Source organism: Eretmochelys imbricata, chromosome 14 (assembly GCF_965152235.1).
Source record: "Eretmochelys imbricata isolate rEreImb1 chromosome 14, rEreImb1.hap1, whole genome shotgun sequence".
Classification (NCBI taxonomy): domain Eukaryota; kingdom Metazoa; phylum Chordata; order Testudines; family Cheloniidae; genus Eretmochelys; species Eretmochelys imbricata.
Window position 1 is genome coordinate 39725549 of NC_135585.1, and position 20581 is coordinate 39746129.

The following is a 20581-nucleotide window of genomic DNA, read 5'->3' on the forward strand; positions in this document are numbered from 1 at the left end:
CATGACTAAATACCTTTTAAAATCTGGCCCTGAGTGACTTGAGAGCCTAAATCCAATTTTCAAAAGAGCTTTACTCTTTCAGAGCCAAATTTTCAAAAGTATGAAGATGTCTAAAGCTTCAGACAGATGCTTAGTGGGATTTTCAAAAACACCTAACCAGATTAGGTGCCTAACCTGCATAAGCATTTTTGTCAATCTGTACCATTGACTGCTCCTAAGCAACTAACATGATTTTGTAATGGGGTTTAAGCTTCTATATCATTTAGGCACCCTTGAAAATTGTACCTATGATGTCTAACAATCCATGTAACAAAGCTTCCCCTGAATTATGATCTCTTGTATCTTGACAGATGGAGCCTGTGACTGGAATAGAGAAGGAAAACCAGTCCAGGATACAGGAATTTATCCTCCTGGGATTCGCCGGCAGTCAATATTTGCAGATCTCTCTTTTTGTGGTGTTTACCATGATGTACGTCCTGACAGTTGAGGAAATGTTGCCATCATAGTCCTAGTGAGGGCCAGCCATCAACTCCACACCCCCATGTACTTCTTCCTTTGCAAACTCTCCTTGCTGGAGATATGATACACCACAGCCTGTGTCCCCAAGACCATTGTGATTTTCCTGGGGAAAAGCAGAACCATCCCCTTTAGTAGCTGCATCCTGCAGATGTACTTCATTTTCTCCCTGGGGAGCACAGAATATTTCCTCTTTTCTGCCATGGCTTATGACTGCTATCTGGCTATTTGCTACCCATTGCACTATAGCACCATCACGAACAGCACCTCTTGTCTGCTCAGCTGGCCTTGGCTCCTGGGTGTGCAGTTTCCTGGCTATTTCTATCCTAGAATCTCTGATAGTTAGGTTGTCCTCATTTCTTCTGCAGCATAGATTCCCTAATCAATCTCTCCTGCACAGACACCTACATGATTGAGATGGCAGCTTTTATCATCTCGATCATCGTCATCCTGGGATTATGTTCAATAACTCTGGTCTCCTACATTTACATCATCTCCACCATACTGAGAATCCCGTCAGCCCAAGGCTGGCAAAAGACCTTTTCCACTTGCTCTGCCTATCTCACTCTTGTGACTATATGGTACAGCTCCACCATCTTCCTGTATGTCAGGCCTTCCAAACAGAACGCCTTGGACATGAACAAGACGGTCAACACTTTGAATACTATTGTAACTCCACTGTTAAACCCCTTCATTGACAGTCTGAGAAACAAAGAGGTGAAGGTGGCTTTATGGAAGGTATTCAGTGGGACATGAAGTTGTTTTTGAATGGCTTAGATGTTACTGGGTCTGATTCTCAGTCTGTGCTCATTTTCCCTTTGGTAGTAACTATCCTTGTTGTTGTTCTTTTAATCCTGGTTCCAGTTTTACATTTACACCTTTTATATTTGGGTAAAATTTTCAGAAGTGCCTAAGGGCCAGATTTGCAAAGGAATTTAGGCACCTAAAGATTCAGATAGGCCCCTAAATACCATGAAATATCTGGCTTCTAGGAGCCTAATTTTTATTGAAAAATCTACAGGACGTGAGCTCCTAAGGGCCATATTTTCTAAGATATTTAGGTGTCTAAAGATGCAGATAGTTGTTTAGTGGGCTTTTCAAAAGCACTTTAGCAGATGAGGCACCAAAATCCCATTGATTTCAGTGGTAGCTACAAATACTTTTGAAAATCTGTCCCTTAAAATCTCTTGAGAGGTCTCATCAACAGCCCATTGGCATCAATGATCATCTTTTAACTGAATTAAATGGCCTTTAGATCAGGCCCTATGTGGACATTACTTTTAACAATTCACATTTTGGCCCCCATCCTGAGATCCTTACTCAAGTGCTAAATTATATTACTTTGAGTAGTCCACTTGACTCTAATGGGACTACTCACACTAGGAAAGAAAGCTTGTGCATAAAGCGTGTGCAGGATCAAGACCTTAGTGGCACTGGATCTCCACTCAGAAGTTTGTCCTAAGTTTAAATTTGTAGCAACTCCAGAGTTTTCATTATCTGTGATGTATAACTGGTTGGCCAACTCACACGACATTGTGTCTGTTCCCTGATTCAATAGATGAAAAATTATTAAACAGCAGACTAAAGAACAACATGCAGGAAATACAGAATGATGAACAACATTGGTGGATTTTTTTTTTGTAATTAGTGAAGAATTTCAAAAAATCAAACTTATTTCCCTTTTTAAGGGTTCTAAGTTTGGGGGTCCTACATGTTGGTAAATGGAAACAAGTCAATAATGTTTTTTATAAAGTTTTCCTTTTAAATGTTGTCCAAAAATGAAATGAAAAATTTAATTAAAAAAAGAAAACAAAAATTCACTAAATCGACAGGTCTTTACAAAAATGTTCATTTTTGAAAAGAGTCATTTTTTAACAAAAAGAAATTACAAGGGAGAAGTTCAATTAATGGTGATCAATATGTTTTCACAGAGAGTGTTTTTTGTCAAATGAACTTGATTTAACTGTGACATTTCTGACTGATAAAGGCAATGGTGTTGATGTAATAGACTTGCATTTTTCTAAAGGTTTGATTCAGGGTAACATCACATTATTTAAAAAAAATAACACAACACAAAAACAATAGTAAATTGATTAAAAACTGGCTAACTGATAGTTCTCAAAATATAACTCTTGATGGGAACTGTTGATTTTAATGAGTGATAGACACCTAGATGCTTTTGAGAATCCCACTAGGTTCCTAAATACCTTTACATATCTTGCCCTTGATGCCTGACTTATTTGTATTTTTGTATATTTGTATCTAGACCAGTTTTATCATCAGAGTGTAAATAAACTTTAACTTTTACCTTTGTATCCCCCTACCTTTTGGAAAGTGTTTTACTTATTAAGGCTGGGGATTTCAAAGGAGTGTAAAGACGTAGGCTGGGTTTACCAAAGGAACCTGAGAGATTCATTGTAGAGGAAATTCCAATATTTTGAATTTGGTTTTTATCCCAAATCTGGATGAAAATTTAAAATGTGGAGATTTTTTGTGGAATGAAACGTTCCAAAAAACCCCCCTCAGAAATGGCAAAACATCCATTTTGATCCAAACCAGTGCAGTCAGAACCCGGAACGCCCGTTCCATAGTAATTTCCAAAGTTTCATCTTTTGATTATTACCCTGAATCATAATAAAAAAATAAACATTTCAGAACTTTTTCCAGACCAGAATTCTGACATTTCATGTAGGAAAAAATAGAGAAGACAGTTTGCCTGCCTACCTGGCTTCCTTTAAAAATTTTAATGGAATCAACACATTCCCATGGAACTGTTCTGTTCAAAAATTTTCCATCAGTTCCAGTTCCAATGTTTCAAAATGAAATATTTTATTTCAAAATGTCAATTCAAAATGAAAAACTGACATTTTGACTGAAAATGACAACAAAATTAATCATTTGAATGCCAATTTAAGTCAAAATCTCGAAAAACAAAACTTTTCATTTTGTTGATGGGGTTTCTGATCTGGTGGATGGGGGGAAGAAGTAGATAGGAAATATCTTAATTTTAGTAAGGCTTTTGACACAGTCCCCATGACATTCATATAAGCAAACTACAAAATGTGGTCTAGAGGAAATTACTATAAGGTGGGTGCACAATGAGTTGATAGGTCATACTCAGAGAGTAGTTATCAATGTTTTGCTGTCAGACTGGGAGGGCATATCCAGTGGGGACCCACGGGGTCATTCCTGGGTCCAGTTATTCAAATAATAATTTGGATAATGAATTGGAGAGTATGCTTATGAAATTTGCAGATGACACGAAGCTGAGAGGGGTTGCAAGTACTTTGGAGGACAGCATCAGAATTCAAAACAACCTTGTCAAGTTGGAGAACTGGTCTGAAATCAACGAGATGAAATTTAATAAAAACAAGTTCAAAGTACTTCACTTGGGAAGGAAAAATCAAATGTTCAACTACAAAATGGTGAATAACTCACTCGGTGGTAGCACTGCTGAAAGTAATCTGGGAATTCTAACAGATCTCATATTGAATAGGAGTCAACAATTTGATGCAGTTGCAAAATACATTAATAACATTTGAGGTATATGAACAAGAGTGTCATATGTAACACGCAGGAGGTAACGGTCCCACTCTACTCAGCCCTGGTGAGGCCTTAGCTGGGGTACTGTGTCAGTTGCAGTGGGGGAGGTTTAGATTGGATATTAGGAAAAACTTTTTCACTAGGAGGGTGGTGAAACACTGGAATGCATTACCTAGGGAGGTGCTGGAATCTCCTTCCTTAGAGGTTTTTAAGGTCAGGCTTGACAAAGCCCTGGCTGGGATGATTTAACTGGGAATTGGTCCTGCTTCGAGCAGGGGGTTGGACTAGATGACCTTCTGGGGTCCCTTCCAACCCTGATATTCTATGATTCTATGAGTTCTGGTCACCGCACTTTCAGAAAGATGTGGACAATCTGGAGAGGGTTCAGAGGAGAGCAACAAAATGATGAAAGGTTTAGAAAACCTGACCTCTGAGGAAAGGGTAAAAAAACTGGTCATGTTTAGTCTTGAGAAAAGAAGATAGTGCCGGGGTGCGGGGGGGTGCGGGGGGCGGGGAAGGGATCTGATAACAGTCTTCAAATATATTCAGCACTGTTATAAAAAGGACAGCGATCAATTGTTCTCCATGTCCACAGAAGGTAGGATAAGAAATAATGGGCCCTTGTCATAATTTTATAGCTGGGGAAAGTGAGATTGAGAGGGGACTCAAGTAACACACCAAAGCTCCTCCTGTCTAGCAAGTGTTTGGCAAAGACAGGACTAGAATGCTGGTCTCCAGGCTGCCAGTACGGTGATGTCACCAGGAGACCAGCCTGGCTCAGCAGAGTCTGTTACACATTCTAGGGAAGTCTGTGAAATTCTGTTGAGACTGAATAGCCTCAGGGTGCTGGGAAGATGGAAGTGGAGTACAAAACCAACCCCCTCATGCAGCCAATATGAACCGCAGATCATTAACAAAGTAGGTAGGGATAAAGCCAGTTGGATGCTGGTGGAAGGAGATTCCTATCAACATCAAAATCTATAGAATTTGCCCGAGTCGTTTGGTTTTGAAGAGGCAGATTATCATTTATACTAACAATACCTCACACCACTCTGGCAGAAGAATGGGGGTTTAAAATTGGAGTGAATTATACTTATTACATACATTTTAAGGTCCCTTTATATTGCTACAGCAGTGTGAAATGACCTTAATGTAAATGTGAACCAGGTGTGATACAGTCCTATATTTGTTATATATTTAGGTGGGGAGAAAACAAGATAAACCATGTTATGATGCACCATTTTTCAGCAGCCAAGGCTATTGTGTGTCATCCGGAGAGAAAAAACATTGTGAATGAAAGGAGTTTGTACTGATAAGCTCTACCAGAAGACGTGGTAAGTTTGATCTACTAGCCTGATCCAGCCCATCCTGGACTTATAGTTTAAAGTAACTGTATTGAGAAATACGTTCCCCTTTCTTGGTAATGTGAGCTACCTGAAAATTGCTGTTCAAAAAGGTAGACTCGTTCCTTGAGTACAGGTGTGTTGGCTCTTCAATGAGGCAATCTCATCACTTCTGTTCTAATATAGTATGAAATCTAGGATGAACAAAAGGAAATACTATTATTTGTAAATTGTATAACTAATAGAATCAATTGGGAAAGTGGCTTTTTGCCTCAAAATTTATCAGAAAAATTATTATTTTTTTGATAAACCAGAAGTCCAGTCAAAACATTTTGTTCTTTAGTCACCAGAAATTTCTTCTTCTTGGTGTTGTTTTGATGAAAGTCTCAAAATCATGTTATTGATTGATTTGTAAAAATTTCTGTTTCATCAAAAAGACAGTGTTCATCAAAACAAATGTTATAATGGAAAATTTCCGAGCAGCTCTAATACATTAACCTGTGGAATTTACTGGTATAGTAACTTTACTGAGGCAAAGAAGAAAATATATGTATAGATACACAGAAAGATAGATAGATGCCCACCTATTTCCAATCAGTGCACAGAAGTGGGAATCTCATCTCTTGCGTTCTATCCTCAGCTGCCTTTGTGATTTGAACATATCACTTCACATCCCTGCTTTAGTTTCTCTACCTGTAAAATAGGCACAGTCATACTGTTCTAGTCAAACATTCACTCCAAAGGGCCTTAAATCAGGCCATTCGTGTCTAGGCATGTTCTTTTCACATTGCTTTCAAGATGTAAAGAGCTATGCAAGTGCTAAATAGCGTTATCTGTGCAAGAATAAATTCAAATGGAGAGGATAGGTATTACAGCAGGGGTTTTCAAAGAGGCATAAGGGAGTTCATTGACAGCTTGTATTGCTGTGACTCATTTGAAAATACCAGGCTACAAAAACTTCCAATCATTTATTCTTTCTTCTATAATCTGATGTCTATCTCTGTTCAGGGAGGAATGTCCTTTGTACACAGTGGCAGAAGCTGTTAAGTGTATTATAGGTTGTTTCTTAAGAATCTGGTAACCCACAATGTTTAGAATAAAGAAGGAGGAGTACTTGTGGCACCTTAGAGGCTAACACATTTATTTGAGCACAGGCTTTCGTGGGCTAAAACCCACTTCATTGGATGCATGCAGTGGAAAATACAGTAGGAAGATATATATATATATATACACACACAGAGAACACAAAAAAATGGGTGTTGCCATACACACTATAACGAGAGTGATCAATTAAAGTGAGCTATTATCAGCAGGAGAAAAAAACAAAAAAAACCTTTTGTAGTGATAATCAGGTTGGCCCATTTCCAACAATTGACAAGAAGGTGTGAGTAACAGTGAGACCGGGGGGGGGGGGGGGAGGGGAATAAACATGGGGAAATAGTTTTACTTTGTGTAATGACCCAACCACTCCCAGTCTCTATTCAAGCCTAATTTAATTGTATCCAGTTTGCAAATTAATTCCAATTCAGCAGTCTCTCATTGGAGTCTGTTTTTGAAGTTTTTTTGTTAAAGAATTGCAACTTTTAGGTCTGTAATCAAGTGACCAAAGAGATTGAAGTGTTCTCCAACTGGTTTTTGAATGTTATAATTCTTGACGTCTGATTTGTGTCCATTTATTCTTTTACGTAGAGACTGTCCGGTTTGGCCAATGTGCATGGCAGAGGGGCATTGCTGGCACATGATGGCATATATCACATGTTTAGAATGTCATTTCTAACTAGCTAGACTATTTTTCTTGTCTAGCCCAGACTCTAAGGGTTTGACTGGAAACTCGCCCTGGGAGAGGTGAGTGAAAGAGGGCAGTTGTTATGTGAAAGGCAAATTGGGAAACAATTTTACTGTGTTTCTGAGAAACAGGTTTTTTTTTGTTTTTTGTCTCTCCCTGATTGCCTGGCTTGTCTTTTAGAGTGTAAGATTTTTGGAATAGGGCTGGATTCTGTGCTATGTTTGTGCCATGTGCAACACAATGGGGTCCCAACCACAGATGGGACCTGAAGGTTCTACCAGAAGACGCACAATAAGAGATAAACATAATTTATAATTTCTGATGTCAATTCCTTGTTCCTGAGAATTTGGGGTGGGATTTGCTAAAGGGTCTAAGGAGGACAGGCTGGAAATTGGAATTTCATTTTTTGAAAAAAGAAAAAAACCCTCAAGATTTCAAGCTATGTTTTGTTCTGATATGGAAAGAACACAAGGCTTTTAAAAAAAAATGGCAGTAGAAAAGAGCTGTGCAAAAGATTAACCCACTATAGCCAGGTGGTTAGAGCAGTTACCCAGATCATAGGAGAGTCGTGTTCAAGTCCCAGGTCTGGTTGATTCAGAAGTGGAGCTCAGGCCTTGGGAAGTGCATATGCCACCAGGCTATGGCATTGGTCCTTATAATTTGTTCTCACTTTGATCAGTAATTCCATCCTGGACCTAAGAACATACCTGGATGACACTTTTGTTGAAACCGATATGTTTCTGTGAAATATTTCTGTTTCAACAAAATGGTATTTTTCAATGTAAAAAAAAAAAGTTTTGTCTAATTATGTATTGTATTGTATTGTATTTTTACCAGCTCTCAGCCTAAGTATCACAAATCCCATTGAAGATCAGGGAGTACAGAAGTCCTATTGACTTTCAGTGGAGACTTGTGGTCCCAGGTCAGTTAGGTGTTTTTTGAAAATCCCAGTCATTTTTCTGAGCAGCAAGCAAAGTTATCTTGAAGGTGAGGCATGAAGACAATGGGCCAAATTGTGAGGCTTTCTCGTGGGTGAGTGGAGTGGGGTTGATGGGCTAGACCAGCAACAGGGGAAAGATGCCATTGGGTCAGCCATCCCACTAACTCCTCATGGGGCTTGGAGGAATAAGGAGTGGAGCTCTCATCTCTGTTGCAGAGCCCGAAAGGTGCACAAGCACAGAAAGGTGTTGAGTAGCACCTGCCTCCCTTCCCTTCCCTTAGCTTTAATCAGGGTTCTGGGTATTATTGCTGGGATTTTAGAAGGAGCCCTAAGGTGCCCAAATCCCTTAGAATTTCAGCATGGAATCCTGTTCCTCGTATTTCACCAGTGAAGCAAGTTCAAGCAAGAGCCAGGTCTACCAGATGCAGAGTTAAATCCCACAATTCCAGAGCCCAGATGGGTATCTTGAAAGTGTTTTAGGAGATGTGGGCAGTTTCAGGGCTGTGGATCTGCAGATTTTTTATAGGTACCCTGATAGGGTAAGGTATTTCACGCTTCACTTTTGTACATCCCAAAGTGTGTTCAACATCTTTAAATACTGTATAATCCCTCATGTTTTGACAGATGGACCTCATGACTGGAGTGGAAATAGAAAACCAAACCAGCGTGCAGAAGTTCATACTCCTGGGCTTTCCTGGCACTTGGTATTTTCGGATTTCCCTTGCAGTAGTGTTTTCAATTATGTATTTCCTTACAATTATAGGGAATATGTCTGTTATAACCTTAGTGTGGACCCACCCATGGCTCCACACCCCCATGTACTTCTTCCTCTGCAATCTCTCCTTCCTGGAGATCTGGTACACCACAGCCTGTGCCCCCAAGGCCATTGGTGTCATATTCGGGAAAAGCCAAACCATTTCCTTCACTGGCTGCATCCTGCAGCTGTATTTCATATTATCACTGGGCTCTACAGAATGTCTCATATTGGCTGTCATGGCGTATGACCGCTATTTGGCCATATGCCACCCATTGCGCTACAGCTCCCTCATGAACAGCACCTTCTCTGCTCAGCTGGCCCTCATCTCTTGGCTGGGTGGGTTCCTGGCTATCTCTGTGTTGGCATCTCTAATATCCAGGTTGTCCTTCTGTGGCCCTAACATTATCAATCACTTCTTTTGTGACATAGATTCCTGGATAGTGCTTTCCTGCACTGACATGAGCCTCATTGAGCTGGCAACTTTTATCATCTCTATTAATGTCCTCCTGGGCTCATGTGCAATAACCCTAGTCTCGTACATTTACATCATCTCCACCATCTGTAGAATCCCCTCAGCCCAAGGCCGGCAAAAGGCTTTTTCCACTTGCTCTGCCCATCTCACTGTCGTAACTATCTGGTACAGCTCCTCCATTTTTCTGTATGTCAAGCCTTCTGCACAGAACTTATTGGATTTAAACAAAATAGTCAACATCTTTAACACAATTGTCACTCCTCTATTAAACCCTTTCATTTACACTCTAAGAAACAAAGAGGTGAAGCGAGTCTTGGAAAAGGCAATCAGTGGAATGTAAAGTGGTTTTCAAATAGTCTGCATTCTGTAGAAATGTTGTCAAAGGGACCAAAATTAAAATTCCCTGAAGGTCATTTTTAGTGTGTGTGAACATTTCTTTGTTTTACAGGTTTCCTCATTGACTGTAACAACCTGATGTTGACTTACAGATGAATTCAAGTGGGAGAAATGCAAATTTGGTATGCTGAAAATTCCAAGTTGCTAAATTTGTGTGGCATTCGCCAGGATCTGTAGAGATGCAGCCATTGATAATTACATAGGGGCCTATGCCGAAGGGAGTTAGGTAAGAAGCTCCCACTGAATGTCAGATGTAGATTCAAGCTGACATTTTCAAAGGAATGTGTGGAAATTAATTGCCCAGATCCCACTGAATTTCAGTACAAGTTAGTTGACCAGCTTCCTTGCACTCCTCTGAAATTCCCACTTTCACACTTTATCTCCTCTACTTACGTTTCTGATATATTTTCCAGCAGGGGGGACTTGTGTGATGCCATGGAACTGACTATGAGAAAAATGGCAATTTCCTGCAATATCCTTGGGAGACCTTATTGAATTACTGTCCCGTATTGATGTGTCCATAGAAGAGATTTTAGAACAACTTGATAAATTAAACAGTAATAAATCATCAGGACCAGATGATATTCACCCAAGAGTTCTGAAGGAACACAAATATGAAATTGCAGGACTACAAACTGTAGTCTGTAACCTATCACTTAAATCAGCATCTGTACCAGATGATTGGATGGTAACAAATGTAACTCTAATTTTTAAAAAGGGCCCCAGAGGTGATCCTGGGAATTATAGGCCAGTGATCCTGACGTCAGTACTGGGCAAACTGGTAGAAATTATATTAAAGAATAGAATTATCAGACACCTTGGTGGACAGAATTTGTTGGGGAGGAGTCAAAACACCTTTTGTAAAGGAAGCCATGCCTCACCAATCTATTAGAATTCTTTTTTGTGTGTGTGTGTGTGTGGGGGGGGGGTCAACAAACATGTGGGTAAGGATGATGCAGTCTATATAATGTACTAGTATTTTCAGAAAGCATTTGACATGGTCCCTCCCCAAAGGCTCTGAAGGAAATTACTCAGGGGGATAACAGGGAAAGTCCTCTCATGTATCAGTAAGTGGTTAAAAAATAGGAAACAAAGGGTAAGAATAAATGGTCAGTTTTAAAAATGGAGAGAGGTAAAGAGTGGGGCCTCCCAAGGATCTGCACTGGGACCTGTGCTGTTCGACATATTCACTGATGATCTGGAAAAGGGAATGAACAGTGAAGTGGCAAAGTTTGCAGATGATACAAAATTATTCAAGATAGTTAAGTCCAAAGCTGACTGCAGAAAACCGGGTGACTAGGCAACAAAATGGCAAATGAGTGAAAGTTGATGAGTGAAAGTAATGCACGTTGGAAGAAATAATCCAAACTATACATATAAAATGATAATGGTGGGTTCTAAATTATCGGTTACCACTCAAGAAAGAGATCTTGGAGTCATTGTGGATAGTTCTCTGAAAACTTAATCTCAATACACAACAGAAGTCTAAAAGGCTAGCAGAATCATAGAATCAGAACTGGAAGGGACCTCAAGAGGTCATCTCGTCCAGTACCCTGCACTCAAGGCAGGACTAAGTATTATGTACACCATCCCTGACAGGTGTTTATCCAACCTGCTCTTAAAAATCTTCAGTGATGGAGTTTCCACAACCTCCCTAGGCAATGTATTCCAGTGCTTAACCACTCTGACGGTTTGGAAGTTTTTCCTAATGTCCAACCTAAACCGCCTTGCTGCAATTTAAGCCCATTGCTTCTTTCGTATCCTCAGAGGTTAAGAAGAACAGTTTTTCTCCTCCTCCTTGTAACAACCTTTTATGTACTTGAAACCTGTTATCATGTACCCTCTCAGTCTTCTCTTCTCCAGACTAAACAAACCCATTTTTTTCAATCTTTCCTCATAGGTCATACTTTGTAGACCTTTAATCATTTTTGTGGCTCTTTTCTGGACTTTCTCCAATTTATCCACATCTTTCCTGAAATGTGGCGCCCAGAACTGGACACAATACTGCAGCTGAGGCCTAATCAGTGTGGAATAGAGCGGAAGAATTACCTCTCATGTCTTGCTTACAACACTCCTGCTAATACATCCCAGAATGATGTTACACTGTTGACTCATATTTAGCTTGTGATCCACTATGACCCCCAAATCCCTTTCCACAGTACTCCTTCCTAGGCAGTCATTTCCCATTTTAAATGTGTGCAACTGATTGTTCCTTCCTAAGTAGAGTACTTTGCATTTGTCCTTATTGAAGTTCATCCTCTTTACTTCAGACAATTTCTCCAGTTTGTCCAGATCATTTTGAATTCGAATCCTATCCTCCAAAGTACTCGCAACCCCTCCCAGCTTGGTATCAGCCACAAACTTTAAAAGTGTACTCTCTATGCCATTATCTAAATCATTGGTGAAGATTTTGAACAAAACCAGACCCTGAACCGATCCCTGTGGGACCCCACTCGTTATGCCCTTCCAGCATGACTGTGAACCTCTGATAACTACTTTCTGGGAATGGTTTTCCAACCTGTTTTGCCCCTACCTTATAGTAGTTCCACCTAGGTTGTATTTCCCTAGTTTGTTTATGAGAAGGTCACGTGAGACAGTATCAAAAGCCATAATAAAGTCAAGATATACCACATCTACCACTTCCCCTCATCCATAAGGCTTGTTACCCTGTCAAAGAAAGCTATCAGGTTGGTTTGACACAATTTGTTCTTGACAAATCCATGCTGACTGTTACTTATCACCTCATAATCTTCTAGGTGTTTGCAAACTGATTGCTTAATTATTTGCTCCATTGTCTTTCTAGGTACAGAAGTTAAGCTGACTGGTCTGTAATTCCCCAGCTTGTCCCTATTTCCCTTTTTATAGATGGGCACTATATTTGCCCTTTTCCAGTCTCCTGGAATGTCTCCCGTCTTCCATGTCTTTTCAAAGATAATCGCTAGTGGCTCAGATATCTCCTCAGTCAGCTCCTTGAGTATTCTATGATGTGTTTCATCAAGTCATGGTGATTTGAAGACATCTAACTTGTCTAAGGAATTTTTGACTTGTTCTTTCTCTATTTTAGCGTCTGATCCTACCTCATTTTCACTGGCATTCACTATGTTAGACGTCCAATCACCACCAACCTTCTTGGTGGAAACCAACACAAAGAAGTCATTAAGCACCTCTGCCATTTCCACATTTTCTGCTATTGCCTTTCCCTCCTCATTGAGTAACAGGCCTACTCTGTCCTTGGTCTTCCTCTTGCTTCTAATGTATTTGTAAAATGTTTTCTTTTTACCCTTTATGTCCCTAGCTAGGTTGATCTCGTTTTGTACCTTAGCCTTTCTAATTTTGTCCCTACATACTTGTGTTATTTGTTTATATTCATCCTTTGTAATTTGACATAGTTTCCACTTTTTGTAGGACTCTTTTTGGGGTTTTAGATCATTGAAGATCTCCTGGTTAAGCCATGGTGGTCTCTTGACATACTTCCTGTGACACTGAACTCCATATGATTTTATGAAAATATGCTAATAAGTGTGAATACAATGGAACTGGAATATGCTTCATGCAAAAGGTCTCTTGTAAGGTATCATTACAAAGCTAATAATCTACGGAGTGTGGTCATCCTATTTGTATAAATGTATCGCTCTTGTATCTGAAACTAGAAATATGACTCTGAAGTCATAGATTCATAGATACTAAGGTCAGAAGGGACCATTATGATCATCTAGTCTGACCTCCTGCACAACGCAGGCCACAGAATCTCACCCACCCACTCCTGCGGAAAACCTCTCACCTATGTCTGAGCTATTGAAGACCTCAAATCGTGGTTTAAAGACTTCAAGGAGCAGAGAATCCTCCAGCAAGTGACCCGTGTCCCATGCTACAGAGGAAGGTGAAAAACCTCCAGGGCCTCTTCCAATCTGCCCTGGAGGAAAATTCCTTCCCGACCCCAAATATGGCAATCAGCTAAACCCTGAGCATATGGGCAAGATTCACCAGCCAGAAACCCAGGAAAGAATTTTCTGTAGTAACTCAGATCCCACCCCATCTAACATCCCATCACAGGCCATTGGGCCTATTTACCATGAATATTTAAAGTCCTATTGTAATTATGCAAAGTGTGGGCCATTAATGGTGGTTTGGAATCTTGGTGGCTCCCATGAGCTAGGACAATTGACTATAGATGGCTCTGTTTCCTTGCAAGTCTTCCTGTGTGTCAGGCTGGAAAGAATGAAGGCTTGGGGTCACACAGGACTTGTGACCATGTCACCTGGTACTGGAATTCATCTTAAACCTGGGGCTCTTCCATTTAGAAGGAGGGGTGGGGACTCAAAGAGACAAAAGATTCCCACCTTGTGCCAAAGCTGTATAAGGGGGTAGAACAGAACAAAGGGGGCTGCAGTCATGAGAAATCCCCTACTTACCACCTGAGCAGGAACAAGGTCTGTACCAGGGGAAAGGATTGGGCCCAGACTAGGAAGGCATCCAGTCTGTGAAAGAAGCTTATTGAAACATCTCTGAGGGTGAGATTTTATCTGTATTCAGCTTCTTACTGTATTATTAGACTGGCGTGTTTTATTTTATTCTGCTTGGTAATTTACTTTGTTCTGTCTGTTAGTACTTGGAACCACTTAAATCCGACTTTTTATATTTAATAAAATCACTTTTTACTTATTATTTAACCCAGAGCAATTATTAATTCCTGGGGGAGCAAACAGCTGTGCATATCTCTCTATCAGTGTTATAGAGGGCGTATAAGCTTTATACAGAATAAAATGGATTTATTTGGGGTTTGGATCCCATTGGGAGCTGGGTATCTGAGTGCTGGAGACAGGAGCACTTCTTAAGCTGTTTTCAGTTAAGCCTGCAGCTTGTGGGAGACGCGGTTCAGACTTGGATCTGTTTGCAGCAGGCTAGCATGTCTGGCTCAAACAAGGCAAGGTACTGAAGTCCCAAGCTGGCAGGGAAAACGGGCTCAGAGGTAGTCTCAGCACCTCAGGTGACAGTCCCAAGGGGGTCTCTGTGACTCAACCCATCACACTTCCTATCTTTCCTACGCAGTGGGATAGTTTGCTCTTGTGCCCTTAATAATGTTAGAGTGCTAGGAACTATTAGGAAAGGGTTAGAAAATAAAACAAAAATATCATAATGTCACGATAAACCCTTGGTGTGCCCACATCTTAAATACAGTGTCCACTTCTGGTGTCCCCATCTCAAAAAAGGATATAGTGGAACTGGAAACTGTTCAGAGAAGGGCAACAAAGATGATCATAGAATCATAGAATCATAGAATATCAGGGTTGGAAGGGACCTCAGGAGGTCATCTAGTCCAACCCCCTGCTCAAAGCAGGACTGATCCCCAATTAAATCATCCCAGCCAGGGCTTTGTCAAGCCTGACCTTAAAAACTTCTAAGGAAGGGGATTCCACTACCTCCCGAGGTAACGCATTCCAGTGTTTCACCACCCTCCTAGTGAAAAAGTTTTTCCTAATATCCAACCTAAACCTCCCCCACTGCAACTTGAGACCATTACTCCTTGTTCCCTGTCATCTGCTACCTCTGAGAACAGTCTAGAGCCATCCTCTTTGGAACCCCCTTTCAGGTAGTTGAAAACAGCTATCAAATCCCCCCTCATTCTTCTCTTCTGTAGACTAAACATCCCGCATTCCCTAGCCTCTCCTCATAAGTCATGTGTTCCAGTCCCCTAATCATTTTTGTTGCCCTCCGCTGGACTCTTTCCAATTTTTCCACATCCTTCTTGTAGTGTGGGGCCCAAAACTGGATACAGTACTCCAGATGAGGCCTCACCAGTGTCGAATAGCGGGGAACGATCACGTCCCTCGATCTGCTGGCAATGCCTCTACTTATACATCCCAAAATGCCATTAGTCTTCTTGGCAACAAGGGCACACTGTAGACTCATATCCAGCTTCTCATCCACTGCAACCCCTAGGTCCTTTTCTGCAGAACTGCTGCCTAGCCATTCGGTCCCTAGTCTGTAGCGGTGCCTGGGATTCTTCCGTCCTAAGTGCAGGACTCTGCACTTGTCCTTGTTGAACCTCATCAGATTTCTTTCGGCCCAATCCTCCAATTTAGGATTTAGGTCCCTCTGTATCCTATCCCTACCCTCCAGCTTATCTACCTCTCCTCCCAGTTTAGTGTCATCTGCAACCTTGCTGAGGCTGCAATCCACACCATCCTCCAAATCATTTATGAAGATATTGAACAAAACCGGCCCCAGGACCGACCCTTGGGGCACCTCACTAGATACCGGCTGCCAACTAGACATGGAGACATTGATCACTACCCGTTGAGCCCGACAATCTCTATGAGTTTTCAAAGATAATGGCCAATGGCTCTGCAATCACAGCCGCCAACTCCTTTAGCACTCTCGGATGCAACACATCCGGCCCCATGGACTTGTGCACGTCCAGTTTTTCTAAATAGTCCCAAACCACTTCTTTCTTCACAGAGGGCTGGTCACCTCCTCCCCATGCTGTGCTGCCCAGTGCAGCAGTCTGGGACCTGACCTTATTCATGAAGACAGAGGCAAAAAAAGCATTGAGTACATTAGCTTTTTCCACATCCTCTGTCACTAGGTTGCCTCCCTCATTCAGTAAGGGGCCCACACTTTCCTTGACTTTCTTCTTGTTGCTAACATACCTGAAGAAACCTTTCTTGTTACTCTTAACATCTCTTGCTAGCTGCAACTCCAGGTGTGATTTGGCCTTCCTGATTTCACTCCTGCATGCCTGAGCAATATTTTTATACTAATCCCTGGTCATTTGTCCAATCTTCCACTTCTTGTAAGCTTCTTTTTTGGATTTTAGATCAGCAAGGATGTCACTGTTAAGCCAAGCTGGTCGCCTGCCATATTTACTATTCTTTCTACACATCGGGATGGTTTGTCCCTGTAACCTCAATAAGGATTCTTTAAAATATAGCCAGCTCTCCTGGACTCCTTTCCCCCTCATGTTATTCTCCCAGGGGATCTTGCCCATCAGTTCCCGGAGGGAGTCAAAGTCTGCTTTTCTGAAGTCCAGGGTCCGTATTCTGCTCCTTTCCTTTCTTCCTTGTGTCAGGATCCTGAACTCGACCATCCCATGGTCACTGCCTCCCAGGTTCCCATCCACTTTTGCTTCCCCTACTAATTCTTCCCGGTTTGTGAGCAGCAGGTCAAGAAGAGCTCTGCCCCTAGTTGGTTCCTCCAGCACATGCACCAGGAAATTGTCCCCTACAGTTTCCAAAAACTTCCTGGATTGTCTGTGCACCGCTGTATTGCTCTCCCAGCAGATATCAGGGTGATTGAAGTCTCCCATGAGAACCAGGGCATGTGATCTAGTAACTTCTGTGAGTTGCCGGGAGAAAGCCTCGTCCACCTCATCCCCCTGGCCCGGTGGTCTGTAATAGACTGCCACCACGACATCACCCTTGTTGCTCACACTTCTAAACTTAATCCAGAGACTCTCAGGTTTTTCTGCAGTTTCATACTTGAGCTCTGAGCAGTCATACTGCTCTCTTACATACAGTGCAATTTCCCCACCTTTTCTGCCCTGCCTGTCCTTCCTGAACAGTTGATATCCATCCATGACAGTACTCCAGTCATGTGAGTTATCCCACCAAGTCTCTGTTAATCCAATCACATCATAATTCCTTGACTTTGCCAGGACTTCCAGTTCTCCTTGCTTGTTTCCCAGGCTTCATGAATTTGTGTATAGGCACTTGAGATAACCCACTGATTGCCCTTCTTTCTCAGTATGAGACAGGAGCCCTCCCCTCTCACACGCTCCTGCTCGTGCTTCCACCCGGTATCCCACTTCCCCACTTACCTCAGCGCTTTGGTCTCCTTCCCCCGGTGAACCTAGTTTAAAGCCCTCCTTTATTAAGATCAAGGGTATGGAACAGCTTCCATGCAAGGAGAGACTAAAAAGATTAGGACTGTTCATCTTAGAAAAGAGATGATTAAGGGGGATATAATAGAGGTTTATAAAATCAAGAATGATGTGGAAAAAGTGAATAGAAAAGTGATAGTTACCCTTTCCCACAATACAAAAACCAGGGGTCATCCTATGAAAGGACACAAAGGGTGGTTAGTGCATTTCAGATTGTTGTAGTAAGCCATAAATCCTTCTCACTGGATCGACAGACAGTGATCGATCCAGTGGGAGTCAATTTATCACGTCTAGTCTAGAGGCAATAAATCGACCACTGAGTGCTCTCACTTCGACCCTGTTAGTCCACCAGACCAAGAGGCTGAGGCAGACTCAGTGGAAGAGCGTCAGCCGTCGACTTACTGCAGTGAATACACCGCGGTAAGTAGATCTAAGTACGTCGACTTCAGCTACGTTATTCACGTAGCGGAAGTTGCATAACTTAGATCGATCCCCTTTTCTCCCCCCCTCCCCTGTGTAGACCAGGCCTTGACCATGATTTTTAGTGTCTAGCAAAATTATGAATTCAAGCTCCCAGGCTCATCTTTTGAGAGCGTTATGCAGGTATCCTTTGAGGACGGGGAATGATAGGCCAGATATAGAGCGATAGCTTTGTGAAAAGTGTTCACCCACAGGTGATGTGGTGTTTTTGTCTTTTATCATTTTTCCTGTGTGAGTTCATTTACGAGCATAGTGATTGTCTGGTTTCGCCCACATAGTTGCTATTGGGGCATGTAGTGCACTGGATGAAGTACACCACATGTTATGATAGGCATGTGTAGGATCCATGGGTCTTGAAATGTGTATTGTGGGGGGTGTTATCATTGTAGCAGTGGAGATAATTCTGCAGGTTTTGCATCTGTTGTTGTGGCTGGGTCTGGTGCCAATTTGAGTTGGTGTTTCTTGATCTGTGGGCAGCTTGAGTCTGACGATGAGCTAGGAGAGGATGGAGAGAAGTTTGAAGGCCAGGAGAGGGAATTCAGAAAAGATTTCTTCCAGGATGGGGTCCCCATAGAGTATGGGTTGTAGGTATTTGATGATACCTGGAAAGAACCTGCTTCAATACAGAAATAAAACCCCCTCTGACTGCACACCCCTAGTTGTCACCTTCCATCCCACACTAGAACCCATATGGGGTATTTGGGTGGCCTGTTCCATAGTGTGATGTACTTCTCTGGTGGAGTGAGGTATTCACTATCTACGTAACTACTAATAGGGGACCAGACTTTTAGAGGTATTTAGGCATCTAGTGAGATTTTCAAAAGCACCTATGTGCTTAACACCATTGATTTTCAAATTCCCAGCCACAAATATACATGGGATTCCCTCTCCTTCAGGATGAATTAATTTGAGTTACTTGTGAGGTCTCTCCAACAGGTGGCTGGATGAATGCGGAATTTTAAGATTCCAGGGGTGAACCAGACCACACTGCTGTCAATAGCAAAGCTCCCATTGGCTTGAATAGGACCAGGATTTCACTCCAGGGGGTACATGTTAAATGATAATTTAATGCCATAGAGAAAAATTGAAACCTGTGCAATGAGCCTGCAAAAAAACACTTGATTCCCACCTCTACACCCTCACAATAGATCATAGTTATACCAGCTCAAGATCTGGCCCATAGATAGTGATCAACACCCATAAAATAGCAGATCTGTCCCCTAGAATATTCCTTCTGATCCAGTTGTGTGGGACAGTTGTTATGACTCCTACCCAATCCACCTCTTGCTGCTCAGGAAAAAGAACATGGCAAAGATATCCATATGTGTGGCCAATTCCCAGCTTTTGGAATAGCCCATGAAGGCCATTGGCATCTGACACACATGAAAGTAGGATTCTGGTGGCTTTACTTTACATTTGGGACCAGCATCCCAAATAGGGGCCCCAGGATTGATGAATTAAACAGTGTCTTAAGCCACCAATACACACCCCGCTCTGGTCCGGAGCAGGTGACCTTGAATAGCAAGAGATTCTGGCTGCTGCTTTTATTTATTTTGATTTTCCTGGCATTTTTCCAAGAAAGAGTAGTTCCACTGAAACTATTTGTCCCTTTTTAGTTGAAATTGTCAACACTGTCAGCAGTTTTCATCACAAGAAATCATGCAGTTTTTTTCTATATTTTTTAATTGATTGAAGAAATGATCAAAAAATCTCAGAATGGATATTGAAAAAAAATCAATACATGAAAATGTTCACACACTATTGCTCTCTCTCTCTCTCTCTGTTTGTGTCTAACATATATTCTATGTTTATAACCTATTATATTATATATGACAGGTTTCAGAGTAACAGCTGTGTTAGTCTGTATTCGCAAAAAGAAAAGGAGTACTTGTGGCACCTTAGAGACTAAGCAATTTCTTTGAGCATAAGCTTTCGTGAGCTACAGCTCACTTCATCGGATGCATACTGTGGAAAGTGTAGAAGATCTTTTTATATACACACAAAGCATGAAAAAATACCTCCTCCCACCCCACTCTCCTGCTGGTAATAGCTTATCTTGATTATCATACACATTGTAAGGAGAGTGATCACTTTAGATAAGCTATTACCAGCAGGAGAGTGGGGTAGGAGGAGGTATTTTTTCATGCTTTGTGTGTATATAAAAAGATCTTCTACACTTTCCACAGTATGCATCCGGTGAAGTGAGCTGTAGCTCACAAAAGCTTATGCTCAAAGAAATTGCTTAGTTTCTAAGGTGCCACAAGTACTCCTTTTCTTTTTATATTATATATGTAACCCTGGTTAAGAGATCTGATGAAAAAGAGAGGCAAGCTTGTTGCTGGGTAGATGAGAGATGAGAAAGGTTGCACTGTGCTCACCTAGCTGGTAGAAGGCAGGGGTTTATTGAGCCTTGTGAATGGGTGAACGCTATGGGATGGAAGGCTTACTATGCCAATTGGAGGGGGAATA

The 20581-nt window shown here is 41.6% G+C and overlaps 1 protein-coding gene and 1 pseudogene across 1 annotated transcript; both read left to right on the forward strand.

Moving 5' to 3' along the window:
* Nucleotides 1-350: 350 nt before the first annotated feature.
* LOC144274010 (olfactory receptor 6F1-like) lies at nt 351-1272 on the forward strand (annotated as a pseudogene).
* Nucleotides 1273-8761: 7489 nt separating this feature from the next.
* On the forward strand, nt 8762-9697 carry LOC144274011 (olfactory receptor 6F1-like). Its single transcript, XM_077832727.1, has one exon. The coding sequence runs from the start codon at nt 8762-8764 to the stop codon at nt 9695-9697; it is 936 nt and encodes a 311-aa protein (XP_077688853.1).
* The last annotated feature ends 10884 nt before the right edge of the window (nt 9698-20581 follow it).